Here is a 23,775-nt window from a genome sequence, read left to right on the forward strand (position 1 = left end):
ACCAGAGGTGGTACCCCTTACATATATATATATATATATATATATATATATATATATATATATATATATATATATATATATATATATATATATATATATATATATATATATATATATGTCGTACCTAGTAGCCAGAACGCACTTCTCAGCCTACTATTCAAGGCCCGATTTGCCTAATAAGCCAAGTTTTCCTGAATTAATAGATTTTCTCAAATTTTTTTCTTATGAAATGATAAAGCTACCCATTTCATTATGTATGAGGTCAATTAGTTTTTATTGGGGTTAAAATTAACGTAGATATATGACCGAACCTAACCAACCCTACCTAACCTAACCTAACCTATCTTTATAGCTTAGGTTAGGTTAGGTATCCGAAAAAGTTAGGTTAGGTTAGGTTAGGTAGGTTAGGTAGTCGAAAAACCATTAATTCATGAAAACTTGGCTTATTAGGCAAATTGGGCCTTGAATAGTAGGCTGAGAAGTGCGTTCTGGCTACTAGGTACGACATATATATATATATATATATATATATATATATATATATATATATATTATTAAATATGACCGAAAAAGTAAGATTAATAATTCTAACACGAATTTTCTCAATCTTTCGTACTTTTCTTTTCACTGTTGGAGGTAATTCAAAAATCAATTCTCCAAAATTCATTTTTATTTCTAGTCTGACGCGACACTTGAGCGCGTTTCGTAAAACTTATTACATTTTCAAAGACTTTACACATACATAACTGAATAGAACTTACAGTTCTATTCAGTAAGAACTTCAGAATAGTAAGTTCTATTCAGTTGTGTATGTGTAAAGTCTTTGAAAATGTAATAAGTTTTACGAAACGCGCTCAAGTGTCGCGTCAGACTAGAAATAGAAATGAATTTTGGAGAATTGATTTTTGAATTACCTCCAACAGTGAAAAGAAATGTACGAAAGATTGAGAAAATTCGTGTTACAATTATTAATCTTACTTTTTCGGTCATATTTAATAATATATGTCTACAGGAAAGACTGCTACCAAAATATACTATATATATATATATATATATATATATATATATATATATATATATATATATATATATATATATATATATATATATATATATATATATATATATATTCTTTTCTTCTCCTACCATCCCCATTATTTTTTCGTATGTTTTGTTTTATTTTATTGCAATGCTACAGTTTACAGAGAACACACACACACACAAATATATAACAATTAAACAGTCAGCAGTCGAAGACCTCGTCCAGCTCCTCGGAGGTTGGGTGCGTACCCAGGATACAGCACGCATTTCCCCTCTGAACTGCGACACTGAGGTGCTGGAACAGGAAACAGGCTGCTCGTGGGTCTCTAGTTTTTCCAATGAGTTCCTCACCAACCTCCTTTAAAAACTTGAGTGCACATTTACCCAAGGCGCCCAGAGTCTCAGAGCCTATCGGCACGAACCTGTAACAACGTTCTAGGTCTCTGTACTTGTTGATTTTCTGGGTCTCCCTGAAGGTGGCTGCCCCACCTCCCTCCGCTGAGCTGTAACGTAAATAGGTATCAGCCAATGTAGATGCACAGGTGTAATCCCATACGACCTGTTTACCTTCCCTCCATGGGTGCAGGGTGAGTCCATCTGGGCGTTTTTGGCAGTTGTCAGGCCTGCACAACTGGGGTTCCCTTTGTGCTGGACACCCAGCTGTAGCCAAACTTCTCTTGATGATGTCATTGACTGCTTCGTGTCTGGCAATCTTTCCCTGTGTCTTACGACAGATGAGACCATGATTGCCGTATTGGTCTGCCCGTGCATGGCCGCAAACACACCGGTGTTCGGTGGAGATAGGGGCGGCAAGGCGCAGAGCAACACCAATACTTAGGGCCCGATGGTCCAGGCGGGTGCCCAAGGCGGAATTAGGGACTGCCAACAGGAAGTCCCTGGCATGGGGCGCTTGCACAGCTAGGAGACACGCTCTGTCTTCTGAGATGCTGCGTCCAGCATTGCTTTGGCGATGTTCTCCACTATGGGGCTATCCCATTTGGCCTGTTTACCGTCGTTTGAAAAAGATTGTCAGGTGTGCGAATTGGCAAGAGTGTCCCACTGACCAGCTCCTTCCACAAATTTGGGATCACGAATCCCAATGGAGTTCCTTAGGTATTCTGGTAGTATTTTCTTCACTAATTCACTTGTAGAACTGGTCGAGGATAAGAATGCCCGTAATGCTAACTGTGTCGCCTTGCGAATACCTATACCCCAGAGTCTAACTTGGAACGTTGCTTCGGTCCACTGGTCATCTTGCCGGGAGAGGTTTAACACTTTCATAGTTATTGTCTTTAGGAGTGAATCGTATTCCGTTAATTTTGGGCTGTCAACGGAAGGAGCACACCTGAGGAAATAGGTAAGTCTGGGCAAGGCCAGGCACCTTGTAAGAAGGTACAAAGCATCGTGAGCATCTAAAGCCCCTATTCGCGCCTCCATCCTCCTCAGGTCTTTAAGCTTTTCTTCGAGGACTACCTCAATGGCGTTCGAGCCCAGAGGTGCCCCTAGCAGCACACTGTCGGTGGGAGCGATCACTTGGGCTCCTGGCAATAAGATTTGTACTGCATCTATGATTGGTTGGCAGGATGAGATAATTTCACACTTTGATGGATTTAGTGTAAGGCCTAACTCCTCTCCCCTAGATTTCACTAGCTGAAGATCTCCTAGCAGGGATTCCTGTGTCCCTGCCAGGGTGCCATCGTCCAGGAACCAGATGTTGAGTTCGCTGGACAACCTGCTTGTGACCTCCTCAGCTGCCATGCAGAAAAGGAAAGGGGCAAGTGGGTCTCCCTGCTGGACACCTTCTGCGGAAACAACTTCATGTTCCCCAAACAACAGTGTCGATCCTCTACTGTACCCTGCTGAGACGAAGAGGAGTAGAGAAGGAAAGCTGGTTCGAACTGCTTCCATTACCCCAACCCTTTTTACCTGGTTGAAGGCTTTTTTAAAGTCTAATTTAATTAATGCCTTATTTTCTGGGAGGTGCTTGATATAGGCTCGTGCTGCGTGAGCTGCTGCTTCACAGCCATGGGGGACACCAAAACCTAGTTGATAGGGTCGAAGCATCGTCGCAGCGTCTATGCTAATTTTTCTGACAGCTGCCCAAGCAACAAGGCGCCGAAGTGTGTTACCCACGGCAATGGGTCTGACTCCACCATCCTTCTTCTTAAGGGCACAAAGGGATGCTCCGAAAATTCATGAAAACTTGACTTATTAGGCAAATCGGGACTTGCATAGTAGGCTGAGAAGTGCGTTCTGGCTACTAGGTACGACATATATATATATATATATATATATATATATATATATATATATATATATATATATATATATATATAACTGAAAACTCACACCCCAGAAGTGACTCGAACCCATACTCCCAGAAGCAACGCAACTGGTATGTACAAGACGCCTTAATTCACTTGACCATCACAAACGGACAATTGCATATTGTCCTGGGGACCATTCAGGCTTGTTCGCATATATATATATATATATATATATATATATATATATATATATATATATATATATATATATATATATATATATATATATATATATATATATATATAAACCTAGAAGGGGTACCACCTCTGGTGCAAGTGTAGGGACCATAGCCTCGGAGAAGAAAATAAAGAGTACTCAAAGAAGACCTTGTGGATCCTCACTGAACACTTTGATATTTTCTTCTCCTACCACCCCTATTCTTTTGGTATGTGTGTATATTTATCTAACTTTATTTGAAAATGTAATTAAACAAAAAAAGTTACAATATTGATTACATGCAGGGTACAAGGCTACTTGTCACAAGTTGAACAGTTCCTCCAGCGCCTCAGATGGCGGGCAGGAACCATGGATGCAGTGAGCATTTCCTCTCTGGACTGCCACACTAATGCGCTGAAAAAGAAAACTTTCAGCTCTAGCGTCTCTAGTTGTTTCGATTAGCTTAGACCCCAACTCCTTCAAAAAGCTAGCAGCACTTTTACCCCAGGCACCAAGTGTCTCTGAGGCAATGGGGACAAAATTGTAGTGGTGCTCAAGGTCTCTGTATTTACGTGACTTGGCCACTTCCCGGTGATTGGCAGCTCCTCCTGCTTGTGTAGCACTGAAGTCAACATAGGTATTGGCTAAAGTTGAAACAAAAGTGTAGTCCCACACCAACTGTCTACCATTCTTCCAGGGGTTCACCGTGATTCCGTCTGGGCGACCGACAGGCTCATCAGAGTTGCGGGACATTTGGTAACGCGGCTCTCTCTCTGCTGGAAAACCGGCTGTGGTAAGGCTTCTCTTAATAATGTCATTGACCTCGCCGTGTCTTGCATGCCATCCTCCTGTCCTTTGGCAGAGAAGGCCATGCTGTCCATATCTGTCGGCCTCTGCCTCTCCGCAAATAAACCTGTATTCGGTGTGGATTGGGGCAGCGAGGCGGAGAGCCACGGCAATTCGGAGGGCCTGCGGTGAGACGGGTGCCGGTTGCTGACATTGGGGTTGCTAATAGGAAATCACCTGCATGGGGAGCTGCTACAGCTCTAAGTCGGGCAGTGTCATGGGGTGTTGTCGCAGCTTCTAGCAAAGTCACAGCTTCTTGGTCGGCAATGGGGCGATCCCAGCTGGATTGCTTATGGGCTTCAGAAGGCGGTGGTTGGGGTGCTGGTCCTGCGAGAGAGACCCATTTGGTTGTGCAGTCTGTAAAGCTGGGATCATGTACCCCTGCCTGTTGAACTAGGTGCTCAGGTAGGATTTCCTTCACCAAGTTGTCAGACCCCACTGAAGAGGACAGGAACGCTGGTACAGCAATTTGTGTTGCTGTGCACACACCAAGGCCCCCGAGTCTGACAGGAAGGGAGGCCTGTTTCCACTGTGAGTCGCTGAGGAAAAGATTGAGGGCTTTTTCTAGTGTTGATTTCAGCAAGCTGTCGTACTCTTCTAATTTAATATTGTTGAAAGATGGCGAACATCTTAGAAAGTATGTCAGCCTGGGGAGGAACAAGCATCTGGTGATGAGGTAAAGTGCATCATGAGCATCGATGTCTTCAATCCTCTCGTTCATCCTCTTCAGGTCAGTGATCTTCTTACCAAGGATCCCGTCGATGGCATTCCTTCTAAGAGGAGCACCTAGTAGTGTGCTGTCCTCAGGGTTGGTTGTATGAATGTCAGGCAAAACAACCTTTATTTGCTCTATTATGTGCAGGTTGGTGGAGGTTATTTCGCACTTGGAAGGGTTCAGGGTGAGGCCTAGGCTTGCTCCTTGCACCTCAATTATTCTTATGTCGTCCAAGAGTGAGGCTGGGAAGCCGGCTAGAGTACCATCGTCCAAAAACCAAATGTTGAGCTCACTGGGCAGGTTATCGGTGACTTCCTTGATAACTAGACAGAAAAGAAAAGGAGCAAGGGGGTCACCCTGTTGGACACCTTCTTGTGATTCAATTTCATGTTCTCCAAAAAGCAGAGTTAGATTTATGCTGTAGCATGAGTTTACAAACGGGTAGAGGGAAGGAAAAAGGCGATGAACTGCACTGAGTACTGCATCCCTTCTAACCAGATTGAAAGCATTTTTGAAGTCCAGCTTTTTCAGGGCTTTTTCATTCGTAATGTTGGCAATGTAGGCTCTAGCTGCATGAGCCCCTGCCTCACACCCTTGGGGAATCCCAAACCCAAGCTGTTTTGGCTTCAGCATGTCGGCTGCTGCCTGACTAACTGCTCTAGCAGCAGCCTTAGCGACGAGACGCCGGAGTGAATTGCCCACAGCTATCGGTCTGATTCCTCCATCTTTTTTCCTCAGGGCACAGAGTGAAGCACCAAAAAAGATAGGCCGTATGGTCTCTGGTATGTTGCGAGCTAGACATGTGTTGGCGAATCTAGTTAGTTCCACCAGGAGGCCCTGTGCAATGTCTCCCAGTGCAGGGTTGAGCATTTGTTTGATGTGGTTGGGTCGTAGTCCTGTGAACCCACCTGCTGATCCTGGTGGGATGGATAAAGCTGCTTTATACACCATGGATTCGAGCACACACAGGGGTTCTGCTCTGGTGACACCGACTAGGGAAACACTGTCGTGAGGAGGAGATCTGGGTGTGTGTTTTTCCCTCAGGGCTTGTGCTGTATCGGCATCCCTGGTGGCAACTGTGTCTTCACTGGTGATGACTCTGATTGCCCCTATTGTGTTGCCTTCTTCTTTTCTTGCTGACTGTTGCTCTGATTTTGGATGCCTCGGTTCTGCTGTTGATACCTTTCCTGCCGTGGGTGTTTTTGGCACGGGTGGGGAGGGGTGCCTGGTTGTCCTCTCTAGGAAAACTATTTATAGCCATAATGACCGACGAAGCAAGTGATTTGTCTCTCCTTGCAGGGACAGCTAGGCATATGTTTCCAAACAGGAGAAGGTTGCGCCATGCTTGAATGGTTCCGGGGGAGTCTTTGACCTTTTTCAAGAGGCTGGATAGTTTGGCTACTGCCTGGGGCCGGGCAGCTTTGGGGATGTGCTGCAAGTTTCCAACCGATGTTGCTTTGATGGCTTCTAGTAGATTCTCAGTCGAAATGAAGCTGTCGGAGGTGTTTACCCTGACTGCTAGAGTGGGGCCTTGATTGATACCCTCTTTGGGAGGGCGCCACATACCCGGACAATCGGTTCCGTTGTGAGCATGCTTGCGCACATCTCCGTTACGCTTGAGTCTCCACACCTTGTCACACACTTGGCATGTGCCATACCTGTCGTCGCTTGATGGCTCCTCTTGGTTGAGAGAAGCCTAGCTGTCAGTCGTGACCTGCGACATCGGCGGGCGCTGGGTGGGCGTTGGGCGGGCGCTGGGCGGGCGCCGGGTGGGAGCTGGGTGGGCGCTGGGCGGAAGTAGGGTGAGGGGGTGGACACAGGGAGGTAGTGGTCGCGGTTGGGGTGGGGCAGGGGGGAGAGGGTGGCTCTTGGGTTGGGTGACGGTACACATTAGCGGGTATGGGGTGGGGGGGTGGGGGGTCAGAGGGGTGACATTAACACATTTGTGTAATTTCGTGATATATCACTGCACAATATAATCTGGTTCACTGTGGACTCAATGCACCTAAAACACGATACCTGTTTCCCGGGAGCCGAGGTATCTATTTTTCAGGGATATTTTCATAAACACTGACACACTGGTCACCCCCCTCGACTGACTGCACAACAATACCCCATCCCCCCACTCCCCACCACCATAACCGAGGGACCCCTCAGGGAGCCCTTGTTGGCCCTCACTACAGTTCAAACGATTCCACACTGCCAATCCACTTGTTTGATTGTTTTTGGTTGCGATAGTTCACCCTGGACACTTCCCGCCACTCTCACACCTTCCCAGGCTGTTCACACTGCACACTGTTGAGTTTTCACACTGTTTTCGACTATAAAATTAATTGTTTTATATATATATATATATATATATATATATATATATATATATATATATATATATATATATATATATATATATATTTATATATATATATATATATATATATATATATATATATATATATATATTTATTTATATATATATATATATATATATATATATATATATATATATAAATATATATATATATATATATGGAGGGGATCTAAACATTCCCTCTAATGCGTTATGCGTGGTTTCCTCCGAGGCTATGGGTCCCCCTTCTTCCAGCTAGAGGTGGTACTCCCTTCCATTTATATATATATATATATATATATATATATATATATATATATATATATATATATATGGCACAACTCTCCTAAACACTAGAGTGAAGTATACAACTTTAGAACACTTTCCCACCAGGAGACTCGAACCCTAGCCAGCACAGAAGCCTTCCAGCAACTGGCATAACAGGTACGCCTTAACCCTCTCCACCACCTGCTCAGACCCTTAAAAGAGATGGTAATTTCGGAGTATTTAAATACCCCAAAGATCAACACCTCCCAAGAGCACCAGAGCAAGTGAGGGGTCATTTATACGTTAATTTCATCAAGTCCCTGTTAATATGGGAAGACACAGTGTCTCTGCTTAAGGCACAACTCTCCTAAACACGAGAGTGAAGTATACAACTTTAGAACACTTTCCCACCAGGAGACTCGAACCCTAGCAAGCACAGAAGCCTTCCAGCAACTGGCATAACAGGTACGCCTTAACCCTCTCCACCACCTGCTCAGACCCTTAAAAGAGATGGTAATTTCGGAGTATTTAAATACCCCAAAGATCAACACCTCCCAAGAGCACCAGAGCAAGTGAGGGGTCATTTATACATTAATTTCATCAAGTCCCTGTTAATATGGGAAGACACAGTGTCTCTGCTTAAGGCACAACTCTCCTAAACACGAGAGTGAAGTATACAACTTTAGAACACTTTCCCACCAGGAGACTCGAACCCTAGCCAGCACAGAAGCCTTCCAGCAACTGGCCTAACAGGTACGCCTTAACCCTCTCCACCACCTGCTCAGACCCTTAAAAGAGATGGTAATTTCGGAGTATTTAAATACCCCAAAGATCAACACCTCCCAAGAGCACCAGAGCAAGTGAGGGGTCATTTATACGTTAATTTCATCAAGTCCCTGTTAATATGGGAAGACACAGTGTCTCTGCTTAAGGCACAACTCTCCTAAACACGAGAGTGAAGTATACAACTTTAGAACACTTTCCCACCAGGAGACTCGAACCCTAGCAAGCACAGAAGCCTTCCAGCAACTGGCATAACAGGTACGCCTTAACCCTCTCCACCACCTGCTCAGACCCTTAAAAGAGATGGTAATTTCGGAGTATTTAAATACCCCAAAAATCAACACCTCCCAAGAGCACCAGAGCAAGTGAGGGGTCATTTATACGTTAATTTCATCAAGTCCCTGTTAATATGGGAAGACACAGTGTCTCTGCTTAAGGCACAACTCTCCTAAACACGAGAGTGAAGTATACAACTTTAGAACACTTTCCCACCAGGAGACTCGAACCCTAGCCAGCACAGAAGCCTTCCAGCAACTGGCATAACAGGTACGCCTTAACCCTCTCCACCACCTGCTCAGACCCTTAAAAGAGATGGTAATTTCGGAGTATTTAAATACCCCAAAGATCAACACCTCCCAAGAGCACCAGAGCAAGTGAGGGGTCATTTATACGTTAATTTCATCAAGTCCCTGTTAATTTTTTAATTAACATTACCATCTCTTTTAAGGGTCTTAGCAGGTGGTGGAGAGGGTTAAGGCGTACCTGTTATGCCAGTTGCTGGAAGGCTTCTGTGCTGGCTAGGGTTCGAGTCTCCTGGTGGGAAAGTGTTCTAAAGTTGTATACTTCACTCTCGTGTTTAGGAGAGTTGTGCCTTAAGCAGAGACACTGTGTCTTCCCATATTAACAGGGACTTGATGAAATTAACGTATAAATGACCCCTCACTTGCTCTGGTGCTCTTGGGAGGTGTTGATCTTTGGGGTATTTAAATACTCCGAAATTACCATCTCTTTTAAGGGTCTGAGCAGGTGGTGGAGAGGGTTAAGGCGTACCTGTTATGCCAGTTGCTGGAAGGCTTCTGTGCTGGCTAGGGTTCGAGTCTCCTGGTGGGAAAGTGTTCTAAAGTTGTATATATGTATATATATATATATATATATATATATATATATATATATATATATATATATATATATATATATATATATATATATATATATATATATATATATATATATATATATATATATATATATATATATGTCGTACCTAGTAACCAGAACGCACTTCTCAGCCTACTATGCAAGGCCCGATTTGCCTAATAAGCCAAGTTTTCATGAATGAATTGTTTTTCGACTATCTAACCTAACCTAACCTAACTTTTTCGGCTACCTATATATAGTGCACTGCGATGGCTGCTTATTATCCACTGAACAATGCTCCCAGAGTCTCCCACCTCGAGAGCTATTCGATGCACGACCGCTCACGTGCAGAGTCAGATCAGCTCTAGGCGATACCTCCGCCAGTCCCGCCAGGGGCTCTTGGTGACGTCACGGCAGACGCTGATTGATCGACAGCTTCACGTGACCCCGGCCAGCTAATCGCCAGCCGGCTGGCGTCGCTCACAAAATGCCGGATTTGTAGGCTAGGGGGGAGCCATTTTGTTTGTACCAAGGGCGCGACTTCCGCCCCCCCCCCTTACCTACAAACCTATAAACGCAAATTTCTCCCCAGTTAGGTGACCAATCTGGTTTCCTCATATATCAAGAAACTCCCTGCACCTCAGGGAATCAGCAGGATCAGCAGATATGACTCTTAGAGTTGGATTTGGAGAGAAATAGAAGGGGCTCCATAACAGTATGTATGTATGTATGTATGTATGTATGTATGTATGTATGTATGTATGTATGTATGTATGTATGTATGTATGTATGTATGTATGTATGTATATATGCATGTATGTATGTATGTATGTATGTATGTATGTATGTAGGTATGTATGTATGTATGTATGTATGTATGTATGTATGTATGTATGTATGTATGTATGTATGTATGTATGTATGTATGTATGTATATATGCATGTATGAATGTATGTATTTATGTATGTATGTAGGTATGTTTGTGTGTACTCACCTATTTGTTCTCACCTATTTGTGCTTGCAGGGGTTGAGCTTTGGCTCTTTGATCCTGCCTCTCAACTGCCAATCAACTGGTGTACAGAATCCTGAGCCTACTGGGCTCTGTCATATCTACATTTGAAACTGTGTATGGAGTCAGCCTCCACCACATCACTGCCTAATGCATTTTATCTGTTAACTACTCTGAAACTGAAAAATTTCTTTCTAGCGTCTCTGTGGCTCATGTGGGTACTCAGTATCCACCTGTGTCCCCTTGTTTGCGTACCACTAGTGTTGAATAGTTTATCCTTATCTACCGGGTCGATTCCCCTGAGGATTTTGTAGGTAGTGATCATGTCTCCCTTTACTCTTCTGTCTTCCAGTGTCGTAAGGTGCATTTCCCGCAGCCTTTCCTCGTAACTGATGCCTCTTAGTTCTGGGACTAGTCTAATGACATACCTTTGAACTTTTTCCAGCTTCGTCTTGTGCTTGACAAGGTACGGGCTCCATGCTGGGGCCACCATGTGTGTGATTGTGTGTGTGTGTGCGCGTGTGTATACAGGATATGGAGAAACTGGTCAGAATTGCATTTCACATTTGTAAATTCGTTAATGACATTATTAAAAAAAAAACATATTGAACACTGTTTATGTAGAGAAGACGTAAACCTGTGTATTTATGTATATATGTATGTAGGTTAGATTAGCATTTTATAAGCACTACAATCACCTTCTGTGTTTGATTATTCAATAACTTGCTGAACTATATGTTTAACAAATCTCTAACCCTGTCCATGGAGGACAGAAGCAAATGTATATATATGCCGGTTAACTTTGTAAATGTGTGGCCACGTCTGTAATAGAAAATAGTAATGACAGAAATCATATCCAGTGATTTTTAATAACAATAAAACTTACAAGTTATTTTCCTGCCATGACTGAAGACTGTACTGAACGTCACTGTCCTAAAAGTGTACAACTGCCGCATTAATGGATTATTTTCATATAACATGATTTCAGCTCAATATATTATTATAAGCAATTAGGTAATGAATGAAGCACATAATATTTCTGTGGGTTCAGACCAAACACAATGGGACGACATAAGGTACTTGTATGCATAGCTCTTGTTAAAACACACACACATGATAATTTGTTTTCCTCTACTCCTGTCAGCACATACCACACCTTACCGCATCCACTACACATTCCAGCACAAGGTAGACCAGCACCTGAGACACTCACTGCACCTACCAGCACCTGTGACACCCACTGCACCTACAGCACTCACTGCACCTTCCAGCACCTGCGACACGCACTGCACCTTCCAGCACCTGCGACACGCACTGCACCTTCCAGCACCTGCGACACGCACTGCACCTTCCAGCACCTGCGACACGCACTGCACCTAACAGCACCTACAACACTCACTGCACATACCAGCACCCATTACATCAATAGAGGAAACCGTGCCATAGCGGATCCCTTTTGCTTTTCTCGACAGATCCGTTATTGTTTCCGTTAAAGTTGACGGAACTGTTAGGGACCCTTATTCCTTTCCGTGAAAGCCGACGACTGTAGTGAAGCAGAGTATTTTAATTTTTTTTTCCAGAGAAATCAAAGACCTTGATTTTGGATTAGTAAGTTTTACCATGGGGATTAAACAGCTCCCTTCTGGCCCCTGATACTTTTCCATAGAGATTAAACGGCCGCCTCCTGTCAGCCCCAAATCCCCTGGGACAACGTGCATAGGTACAATCATTTTGAAGGTACACTGACGTCCTCCGCTAGTGTCATGGATTAAATATACATGGATTAAATATCCTCCGATGTCATGGATTAAATTTACACTTGTGGTAAATGAATTGATTAAGGAAAGATGAATGATGGCTGGCCGATGGCCGGCGTCAGTGTACCTTCAGAATAATTGTACCTATGCACGGTGTCCCGGGCCAGCGAATTTGAGGATGACAGGAGTCGGCCGTTTAATCTCCATGGAAAATTACCAGGGGCCAGAAGGGGGCTGTTTAATCCCCATGGTAAGACTTACTAATCCAAAATCAAGGTCTTTGGAAGAAAAAAATAAAACACTGTGCCTCACTCCAGTCGTCGGCTTTCACAGAAAAAAAATCAGGGGCCATAACGGTTCCGTCACCTTTTACAGAAAAGACCCACGAGCCATAACGGATCTGTCGAGAGAAGCAAAAGGAATTCTTTATGGCCCGGTTTCCACCACTTCTATGTATCAGCACCCATTACACCTATCTGCAGCCACTGCACCTACAAGCACCCATTCAACTACTAATAGCCAAGTCCCATATCTCCACCAACTACATAATTGTTCCTATTGCTTACATTATAAAATAGAAATTCGATAAAATTTGGATAATATTTCGTATATTCGAGCATTGCTGTTTTTAGTTTTAGGTTCAAAACATTTTTGTTATGAAAACCATTTTATTACCCAGATATCTGTGTTGTTGATTTTCGTTGACAAAAGCTTACAACATAATTCCCTTAAATGTGTATTTAAGCAAAAGTACTTATTTTCTCGCTTCGATTCGTACAGCAATATATTTCAGTGCTTGAAAATGGGTTTACATTTCATCATAATAATAAAGTAGCAGTGTCTGGCCTTACTCTGATTCAGCAATATGCGGAGGTAGGCAGAAGTAGCCGGTAAGCTGTACTTGTGTCCGTGGGTGTTGAATGTGAAGCATGAGGCCATCAGGAGGGTCGTCAGGGGCAGCACCAGCAGCGCTCCCAGGATGGCCGCCCACACCAGCGGCTCCAGAGGGAACAGGAAGCCCCACGGGTCCACCTCCGGCCGGCCTCGAGCTCCCAAGAATCTTATGTAGTCAGTTAGTATTGGCACTGTGAAGTCCACCACTGCGGCTCGTATTTCACTTACACCGAAGGGGCCGACAGCTATATCTACTTCCTTTATGTTGAAAAGACAAATCACATAATAATCAGAACAATAATTGTAATATTACTATCTATGCAGAACATTAGGAACACAGACTCATAAATTAAAATATAAAAACCGTTCGCACTTTAGGTCCACATGTAAAGTTATTCGGAAATTAATAAATATTTAACCTTTCTTAAATGTAGTTGGACAATAAATAAATTTAACTTCAACTTCCTGTCGCTCAGAAAAAATCTTAATAGTTGGTTATTGCTTTCCTTGTTTAACATTATCTCCACGTAGACAATACTGACCTGCTTAATGACCATGCCCACCATGCCTGACCACCTCCCATCGTCAAGTTTGATGCCCCACGACCCATCAGGAGGCCTCAAGTACACGTATCTGACGTGGAGAAAACGGAAACAGCTTTATGGACTTGACAACACAATACCACTACTTTGCAGTTATGAGTATCATTATTAGCTGAAAAAAATCAAGTAATTAAATACCTATACGATAATACAGCATTTGAAGAGAAAGACAATTTTATGAAATGTAATGAACTTTTAAGCAATAGTCTTTAGGAAGCAAAACATGAAGTACACGGTGTAGCATCCATTCAGCATTGACAATTGGTTAACAAGTCACTGTATATCAAATATTCTCTACACTTGTGTCAGTGTTAACTGTAACTTACGAGAAGTTGAGAGCCTTGGCCAGGTAGGATACCAGGTTCGCGGCAGGTCCTACAAAAAGCACTCCCTGGTGGGGCCGTGGACCCTCCTGACTCACCATAGTCATCAGTGGGTTTATCTCTGCCGCCAACTTCAGCGTTGGCTGCTGAAGGAATCTAACACAAGAGTAAATTATACAAGTCTTTCTTCACTACAACACACCAACCGATATATTTCTAAATATTTGTGTTCATTCTGTCTAGAAATCTCTTAATAATGATTATAATGAACATATTTTCAAATTAAATCAGTACAGTAGTAAAACTATATATGGCTTTAAACATATTAGTGAAGATTTTGTGGAGCAAATAATCTATATAAATAAAAATGGAAATGTTCGTTTGTGCATAACCGAAATCGCTAATCTCCGAAATTTCTTCATCGAACGCTTTGAAACTTTCACACAACGTTCCATTCGCATCCGAGCAGGTTCATAGATACATACTATATCGATGTCACGTCTGTGACGGTAAAAAAAAATTATGAAAAACTGTGTTTTTCATGTGAGGGGAATCTTCGAAACCTCTTTACCGCTTGCTTTGATATTTTGACACAACGTTATATTCAAATAGGCGCGTCTTTTTATATATCTACAATATACAAGCCTCACCTGTGACGTGAAAAAAAACATGTTTTTGGTTGAAAAAAAAACGCGCCATCTGTTGGACATAAGAGCATCACACACTGTAATCTCCAAAAACTCTTCACCGATTACTTTGAAATTTTGACACAACGCTGCATTCGAATAGGTGCATCTTTTTGTATACTTACTATATAGATGTCACCCCTCTGACAGGTAAAAATATACGTTTTTGAAAAACAGCGCCATCTGTTGCACATCATTGCAAAATGCACGCTATACTAAATATGTCACGAATTCCATTTCAATGATTCCGATTGCATTGATAAATTTTATTTTCATAGATTTCGATTTATTATATTTTTTATTGAACTATTTTGTGTGACATTGTGTTGGATTGAGTTATGTTGTTTACCATACCGTTCATTTCGTAAGTATAAGTATAAGTATAGATGCAACACCTGTGACAGGTAAAACTATGCTTTTCTTGAAAAACAGCGCCATCTGTTGCATGTAAGACCAACACAAACATGCTATACTAAATTTGTTACAATTCTATTTCAATATTTCTAATTGCATTGATAAATTGAATTTTCATAGATTTTGATTTATTTTCGTTTTGATTTAATAATTTTGTGTGAATTGCGTTGGAATTGAGCTGTGTTGTTTACCATACCTTTCATTTCGTGAGTATAGTTTAATTTTTTATTTTTTCATATTTTCATTTCATTTTTTAACTGTTTTTTGTATATTTCATTGTTGGGAACATCAGATCACTTGATGTCCCCAATTTTCTGATGGGAACATCAGACCATTGGGAAGGCATCGGACGAGGGTGTGGGGAATAGTGGGGATGACGAGGGGACAAGGGAGGGGGTAATGGTGAGGAAGGACGAGAGGACGGGGAAGTTTGGGATGGTGGGTACGAGGGGATGGGGGAATGGAGAATGGTGGGGAGGACAACGGGACAGAGGGGTGGGGCATGGAGTAAAGGAAGAGGGGACGGTGGAGTGGGGAATGGTGGGGAGGCCGAGGAGACAGGTGAGTGGGGAATGGTGGGGAGTCCTGGGGGACTGGGAAGGTTGCTGTGGCTCAGCAATGCACATGCGTTGCTGAGCCACAGCAACGCATGGCCGGGTACTGCTAATTAATATTATAAACATATATTTTTTCCTGATATAAATAATAGGTTCATCTATAGATAACAAATGAAATGAAGGTGATCATACCAGTGCATTCAAGTGCATTTACCTAGTTGTGCTTGCAGGGGTTGAGCCCTGCTCTTTCGGCTCGCCTCTCAACTGTCAATCAATCGACTGTTACTAACTACTACTAACTATTTTTTTAACACAAAAACACACACACACACACACACACAGCAAGCAGCCTGTAATAGCTGTCTAACTCTCAGGTACCTATTTACTGCTACATAACAGGGGCATCAGGGTGAAAGAAACTCTGCCCATTTTTGGTTCCACTGGCACCGGGAATCGAACCTCGGACCACAAGAATACGTATCCAGCATGCTGTCCATTCAGCCACCAGCGCCCAAGGCGTTCTAGCCCTAGCCACCAGATCCCTACAACACTGCGTAATTATCTCTTCTTTGGTCGGTTACAGGTATGATGTTATTAATTATCTCTTATTCTGTTATCCTGTACTTACCTTGAGAACTTGTCTGGGAAGAGCGGGAGGCTGGAGGTGAGAGCGAGGCCTCGCTGGGGCGTCCAGGAGGCCACCTTCAGCGCCTGGGCGCCCAGGGGACTGTACGGCACCTGCAGGTACACCCCGCACCTGTATGATGATAATAACTGGTCAGTAAGCATCCCTCAACACAAATGTTATTGACTCCAGTTATTATATTATAAATAATCTGCAATAAAACTTCACTGTCCATATACTTAATCCGGAGATTCAACATAAAGTAACTTATATGATGGATGACAAGTAAGAGTACCTGATGCTGTCTAGTGATTCTTCATATATGATCAACATGGAGTTGGTGTTGGAGAGGAGCGTGTGGAGGATGTGCAGGTGGTGGAGGGGGAGGCGGGTGACGACCAGGAGCCTCGTCGACCACACCAGGAGGCGGCCCTTGAGGGACCACTGGGCGAAGGTGGCGAGGAAGGTGAGGTCGTCGCTCACCACCACCACCGTCACGCACCACGACACCTGCCGCAGCTGTGGACGACAAAATGATACACGTTATGTGACAGTGAGTAGTGAGGTTGAGGACTAGAACCGGGCACTACACCTGCGTTAGGGGTGTCTGTGGATACACTTGACACAGATGAGGATGTGGGAATCATCTGTAAGGGTGAGATGAGTGCTCCCGCCCGCGTGGCTCTAGTCCTCAGGTAGAAGACTAGATCCATGTGTGGGATGTGTGTAGAGAGGATAAGGGGGGTATGTGTAGCAGTAGGTGTGTGTAGCATATGTGCATGTGTGTAACATGAAAATATATGTGTAGATAGCGTAGAGTTAAGCAGGATATATAGTAATATATAAATTGTTATTTAGTGCTGTTATTAACACCCTTTTGACTGGTGCCGACATACCAACTCACTCCTTTTATGATAATTGGCTGAGCAACAATGCTTACAATCTCATTAAACTTAACATTCCTTTTAAGTGCAATCTACCAGTCTCTGATATTCCTCTTTATCTGTACCCCACCATTCAAGTATCATACACACCTGTCACCAAGAAAGATAATGAGAATCTTGCTCTTCTCAAAGCTGTCACTCTTGAAACAATTGCCTCCTCCATCGAGAGTTTAAGATCTCACGAGCACTGTGTCTACACCGACGGCTCAGTCCAATCCTCTACTGGACGGACTGCAGCAGCATGTAGGTTTTATAGAAATAATATTTGCACAAAGACTGTCAGTGTCAGGTTAAACAACTGGCTGACCTCCACACAAGCAGAACTAGCAGCATTACACTTAGCAACCAGTACATTAAAAAACATTGGAGGAGGAATAATATTCTGTGATTCAAAGTCTGCTCTTCAAGCAATCGAAAACTTCTCTTGGAAGATCGACAGCAAGAACCTCATACTCCCAATTATAAATGACCTAATTGATGCACAGAGTAAAGGGTCTCGAATCTCCTTTGTATGTCTTTGTCTCCACACATAAATATAACCCATCATAATGAGACAGACATTGCAGCCAAATTAGCGTGTAACAAGTCTGAAGTTGAATTAGATCTTGGTATCCCCATCTCTGCTGTCAAAACGGTATTGGTCCAAACATTCAGATCTGATAGGAAAGAACTTACTGACTCCCAACGACCTGAAAGTACTAGTATAAAAAGCTATGATTTGTTCAGATCTGAAACCTACATCTATGGACAGCACAAAACGTCCACTAGACTGTGCGACACAGTGGTTGCAAGGATCAGGTTGAGTTACCGTTACCTGTGGCAGGTGGCTGCAGGTGACGGGTCTCCCAATCCTGAGAACTCCAGTTGCAAACTCTGTGAGCAGGAACTACGGCACGATCTCCCGCACTACATCACTGAATGCCCAGTTGTTAGACCTTTCAGACCAGTTGGCATGAGGTACCTGGAGCTTTGCAATTACTTTATTCACTCTCGTATTCTTGAAGATATCCTCACAGTATACCCAAAATTTGCCAGTGCAGGCTATTAAACACATGGCTCTATATGACTAACCATCCTGCGAGATGGGGACTTGTATTACCACTGCTACCTTATTCAATCTTGTGTTGATGATATCCTCAAAATGCATCCGGAGTCTGCCAGTGCAGACTGCCCATCACATGCCTTTGAATGACTAACCATCCTGTGTGATGGGGATTTTTTAGCATCACCTAGTTAGCTTTTTTGACATACTGTACTCCACTTCATATAGTCTAGGGTAGCTGCAATAATGCAGATGTACCTCATTTCCTAATAAAAAAAAAATATATATATAAATTGTTAAATAATAATAATATGTAGGATCAAGAAGGGTATGTTACGGCGGAGAGGGGGGGGGGGCCCTCCCATGGGAAGGCATACCTAGGAGGCCCAGTTTTTATAAGTGTACAGTTAGGGAAGAGTGTGTGAAGCAGGTGAGGTGGGAAGGGAATGAAGAGGACCACCCAGGAGATCTGGCTGGCAGTGGTAGTGTACCTCACACTCTCATGCTTTTAAACAATATGTTTGTGGCATGTAGGGAAGGACAGATGACAGAGTGAAGTGTGTATATTTTACCAGAAACTTATAACTTTCTCACCATAGTCTCTGCTGTCGGTATCGTCTCAGCCTCTGCCTGCCTCCTAAGCCTTCAACACCAGGTGTAAGAGGAGCCATTAGTTTCGTGTCATACACGAGTGTACACAGCTTGGAGTCTCGACGGCAACTGAGCTGCGAGCGATGCAATAATAATACTTTGTAAACAAAGGGGTCCCCTCACCCCGTCCCTTCCCCTCCCCTCCCTACTCCTTCAGCCTTCACCTCTAAGGAGTAGCATATACCTACCACATGGCCCATGTCACACCTGCATAGTGCATGAGATACACCACATTCCACATGGGTGTGGGAGCGGGCGTTCGGGCGGCCTACCTTTATGATGGCGGTCGTGTGACTGACGTAGATGAGTGGGAGGGGGAGAATTATGTCAATATTACCCCGACCATAGCCCCTCATGCGCTCCCTCCAGCACCTTCCACTAAACGGTGGGTGTGTGTTTTGTAGCATTGAGTAGAATAATATTAATAATAATAATAGGTAGGAGCACACACAATCTGTTTATTTACGCTAGTTTAAAAAAGTAAGGATGTCGGGTAGGCAGTTCTACATTTATGTTGTTAGGTTTTTTCACAGTAAAGAAGGAGGTGTGTGTATCTGTCCCTCTCACCATCTTAGCTTTTTTTTTGTCAGCCCACCATATCAGTCACAAGAGGTATTTGTTCTGAGCTGTGCGAGTTCAACACCTGGAGGGTAGAAGCAGTGACTCTAACATCTTGAGTATATAGCCTGTAGCATAGTCGGGAGGGGGTTCTCGCGTGTTTACATCAGATAAGCGGGGGCTCTTGGCCGCTCCATCCCCATAAACTTAGCTGCCACTTGACACCTCTCAAGTTAACAGCTTACGTGCATTTCTTAGTATTGAGAATAATGAATAAATAGATAGGAGAAGTAAAGCTGTTTATATATAATTTTATTTTTGTAACGTAATCAATATGCAAACATCGTTATTTCCCCAATAACAGGTTTAAGGGTAGCAACAAAAACAGTCGTAAGGCAGTCTACATTATTCTTATAACAAATCAAATAAAAATCAATGCTTGTGTGTGTTTTACACCTCGTAACGTAAGGTGGCGTAATGTAACTTAACGTGACCAACATACAAACATCGTTCTTTCCCCAATAACAGGTTTAAGAGTAGCAGCAGTAACAGTCGTAAGGCAGTCTTCATTCTTCTTATAACAAATCAAATATATGCTCGTGAATGTTTTACGCCTCATAACGTAACGTGGCGAAACGTAAATTAATGTGTCTAACACGCAAACATCGTTCTTTCCCCAAATAACATTTAAAAGTAACGAGCCTCGTCGTATATCAGTCTTCAATCTTATTATAACAAATCTAACAATGCTAGTGTGTGTTTTACACCTCGTAACGTAATGTAATCAACATGCAATCATCGTTCTATTACCGTGTGACTGTTTTAGACCTTGTAACACACAATGTAATGTAACATAACATGGAAAATCAGCTTCTGCTGTCCAAAATAAATATCATTTTTGAAATACCTTACTAAGCTCACAGTTTTCCAAATAAAGCGGGTTGTGATTATATATACGTTGCAGACACACAGCCTCCATATCAAGGATAGCTATATATATATAATTGTTCTGGTATCACAGTACCCCTTGGCTGGTCCAATGTTATCGAGCACTGACCCGTACCCAATATGTATGTTTTTATATAAAGCTTTCTTTATACTTCACTTTCGCCCTCGAACGACGAAGCATTGTGTCGTTTTTTTTTAAAAACACGGAATTCCAGGAATGTCGCAGTATTGCGTCGTTTCTGGCTGCAAATTGGCGGCGGCTTCGGGAGGGGCGCACCACAGTTTTGGACATTATATGTATATATTTCTTGTAGGAAATTTCATTGCAAACACAATGATACCAAAATGAAAGACCTAGGATCAGAATTGAGATAACCAAGTTGAAAAGAGTATTCCATTTTATTGCTCTTTATTTAGCACTCAATGGGGTAATGCTCCGTCCCTTTCTCTGTTTGCTGTGAGTGGTACGCCTGGCTTTTGAACTTTATATATGCATATAATCCTGTAGGGAATTCTATTGCGAACACAGCGATACCAAAATGAAAGACCTACGTCGAGAATTGAGATGTCCAAAGTGAAGAGAGTGTACACATTTTATTGCTCTTGCGCGCTCCCGGGTAACACGCTCTCACTTTCTCGCCGGGGTTTTCGGCTTCATATGCATTTAGTTCTGTAGAGAATTCTATTACGAACACATTGATATCAATTTGAAGAACCTAGGACGAGAATTGAGATGAGAAAGTAGAAAAGTCTCCGTGGTGTAGTGGTAAGGCACTCGCCTGGCGTTCCGCGAGCGCTATGTCATGGGTTGGTATCCTGGCCGGGGAGGATTTACTGGGCGCAATTCCTTAACTGTAGCCTCTGTTTAACGCAACAGTAAAATGTGTACTTGGATGAAAAAACGATTCTTCGCGGCAGGGGATCGTATTCCAGGGACCATAGGATTAAGGACTTGCCCGAAACGCTACGCGTACTAGTGGCTGTACAAGAATGTAACAACTCTTGTATATATCTCAAAAAAAAAAAAAAAAAAAAAAAAAAAAAAAAAAAAAAAAAAAAGAGTATACACTTTTTAGTATTACCGCGCTCTCTAATGTAAAGAGAGGAGCCTTGGGGGTGGCGCCCTATGGCGCAGCACTCTCTTTCTGGTAACCTTGGCCTACTTTCATCTTGTCCGCAGGGTATTATATGCATATACTCCTGTGGAGGATTTCATTCCAAACACAATAATACCAAAATGAAAGATCTAGGACCAGAATTGAGGTAAAAAAGTTGAAAGGAGTATACCATTTTATTGCACTTAACTAGCCCTCTCGGGGGTAAAGCACTGTCACTTTCTCTGTTTGCTGGGGGTGGTACGCTGGGCTTTTGGAGTTTAGATGCATTTACGTCTCTAGAGAATTCTATTGCGAACATAATGATATCAAATTGAAAATCCTATGACGAGAATTGAGGTGACTAAGTTGAAAAGAGTATACACTTCTCAGTATTACCATGCTCTCTAATGGAAGGCCTGGAACTCTCTTCTGGGTAACCGCGGTCTGCTTTCATCACGTCGACGGGTGAAGCGGCCTACGGTTTTTTTATATTATATGCATATACTCCTGTTGGGAATTCTATTGCGAACACATTGATACGAAAATGAAAGACCTAGGGCCAGAATTGAGTTAACGAAAATGAAAAGAGTGTACACATTTTATTGCTCTTGTGCGCTCCCGGGTAACTCGTTCTCACTTTCTCTGCTTGCTGCGGGTGGTAAGCCGAGCTTTTGGAGTTTATATGCATTTACGTGTCTAGATAATTCTATTGCGAACATATTGATACTAAATTTAATACCTTAAGACGAGAATGGAGGTGACAAAGTTGAAAAGAGTATACACTTTTGAGAATTTCCGCACACTCCCGTGAAATGCCAAACGCCACCTGGGTTAGTGTGGTGCTCGCGGGCCCAAAGCGCCAGTGTTGTTCTGCAGCATAGCCTTATTAATGGCTATTAATCCTTCAAGATAAGGTAATAAATACCCTATCGACCTATAGGTATGTAGCCTTGATATTATATTTAAAATTAGCTTGTTCTTTATCACTGAGTACAAGCCATTTATCTGGTTGTAGTTCAACACGCACTCTAATGTCTACATTATCCCAGATGTATTCACCAACCGATGTAACATCCAAACATTAGTTTGAAGCAGGTATTTACACTGCTCGATTTCATATCTGTCATCCGCTGCTTCTCTCTCTCTCTCTCTCTCCAGCTGAGACAATAGTGAAATGATTGGCTTAAATTTTTGCTAGGATCAACACGACTTAAAAACAGGGTCAGTTTATCATGGTGCACAGCCTTGCACCCCGAAATGGTAGATATCAGTTTATGTTTAACTGGAATCAGAATAAGGAGCCGGGTTCTACTACTACTGTTTCGTCAGGTCAACCTTGAGGCATTTAGCGTTATGAGTGTCATTGTCAGCTCGTTAGTTGACACGCGTATAGACATTTACTCTCTCGTGGGGATCCCGAGATGACAGCTCTCCTCACCACCCGTTATCCCTCATTAGGGTCAGTAAAAAACAGGGACTGTTGATATCATAGTGGGACAATGAAAACAGAATATTCACCACTCTTAATACTTTATTAATTGAATGGTGTTATCTGTGTGAACACACCTTACACCGCATGGTGAATTCTTCTTTCTCTCACTCGTCAATAATCATTCTTTGTATCATTTCTTGACTAAAATAGCACTCTGAAGCATCTTTACTTATCTTAATTTTCACTGACATGCGCTCAGTCATCAAATACGTTTCACCCCATCAAAGGGAATCTCAATACTGCGTCGGATGTCTTGTGTTATATAAACTATGTTTTACCTAGCCTATCATTTCTCTCGCGTCTACACAAACTCACACTACACCCAACTTCGGTTTTCAGTTCTTAGCTCACTCTAGATTGGCATTGTCGTTGTGTTAAAAGTACTGTACTGCTACTCTCTCTCTCCTCCCCCCTCTCTGTCAACCCAGGCAGAGGTTAAACTCACTGCTGTGCTCGACGTGTGTCTGCTCTCAATACGACAAGGTCTGCTAATGGGGTGTATGGACACTGCACGCGTACCCACACATCCGGTACCACCACTTGGACTGACGACAT

At 42.8% G+C, this 23,775-nt stretch overlaps 1 protein-coding gene across 1 annotated transcript in view; it reads right to left on the minus strand.

Annotated features, from left to right (window-relative positions):
- Positions 1 to 17,066, minus strand: part of LOC123759267 (probable glutamate receptor) — a 24,599-nt gene extending 7,533 nt beyond the window's left edge. The window contains exons 1-5 of the mRNA XM_069334790.1: positions 16,784 to 17,066; positions 16,492 to 16,620; positions 14,210 to 14,362; positions 13,824 to 13,914; positions 13,239 to 13,539 (exon numbers count right to left, since the gene is read on the minus strand). Of these exons, the coding sequence (XP_069190891.1) occupies positions 13,239 to 13,539; positions 13,824 to 13,914; positions 14,210 to 14,362; positions 16,492 to 16,620; positions 16,784 to 16,821 (712 nt within the window). The 5' untranslated portion in view covers positions 16,822 to 17,066. The remainder of the gene's footprint in view (positions 1 to 13,238; positions 13,540 to 13,823; positions 13,915 to 14,209; positions 14,363 to 16,491; positions 16,621 to 16,783) is intronic.
- Positions 17,067 to 23,775: the final 6,709 nt, after the last annotated feature.

Source organism: Procambarus clarkii, chromosome 32, assembly GCF_040958095.1.
Source record: "Procambarus clarkii isolate CNS0578487 chromosome 32, FALCON_Pclarkii_2.0, whole genome shotgun sequence".
Taxonomy (NCBI): Eukaryota; Metazoa; Arthropoda; class Malacostraca; order Decapoda; family Cambaridae; genus Procambarus; species Procambarus clarkii.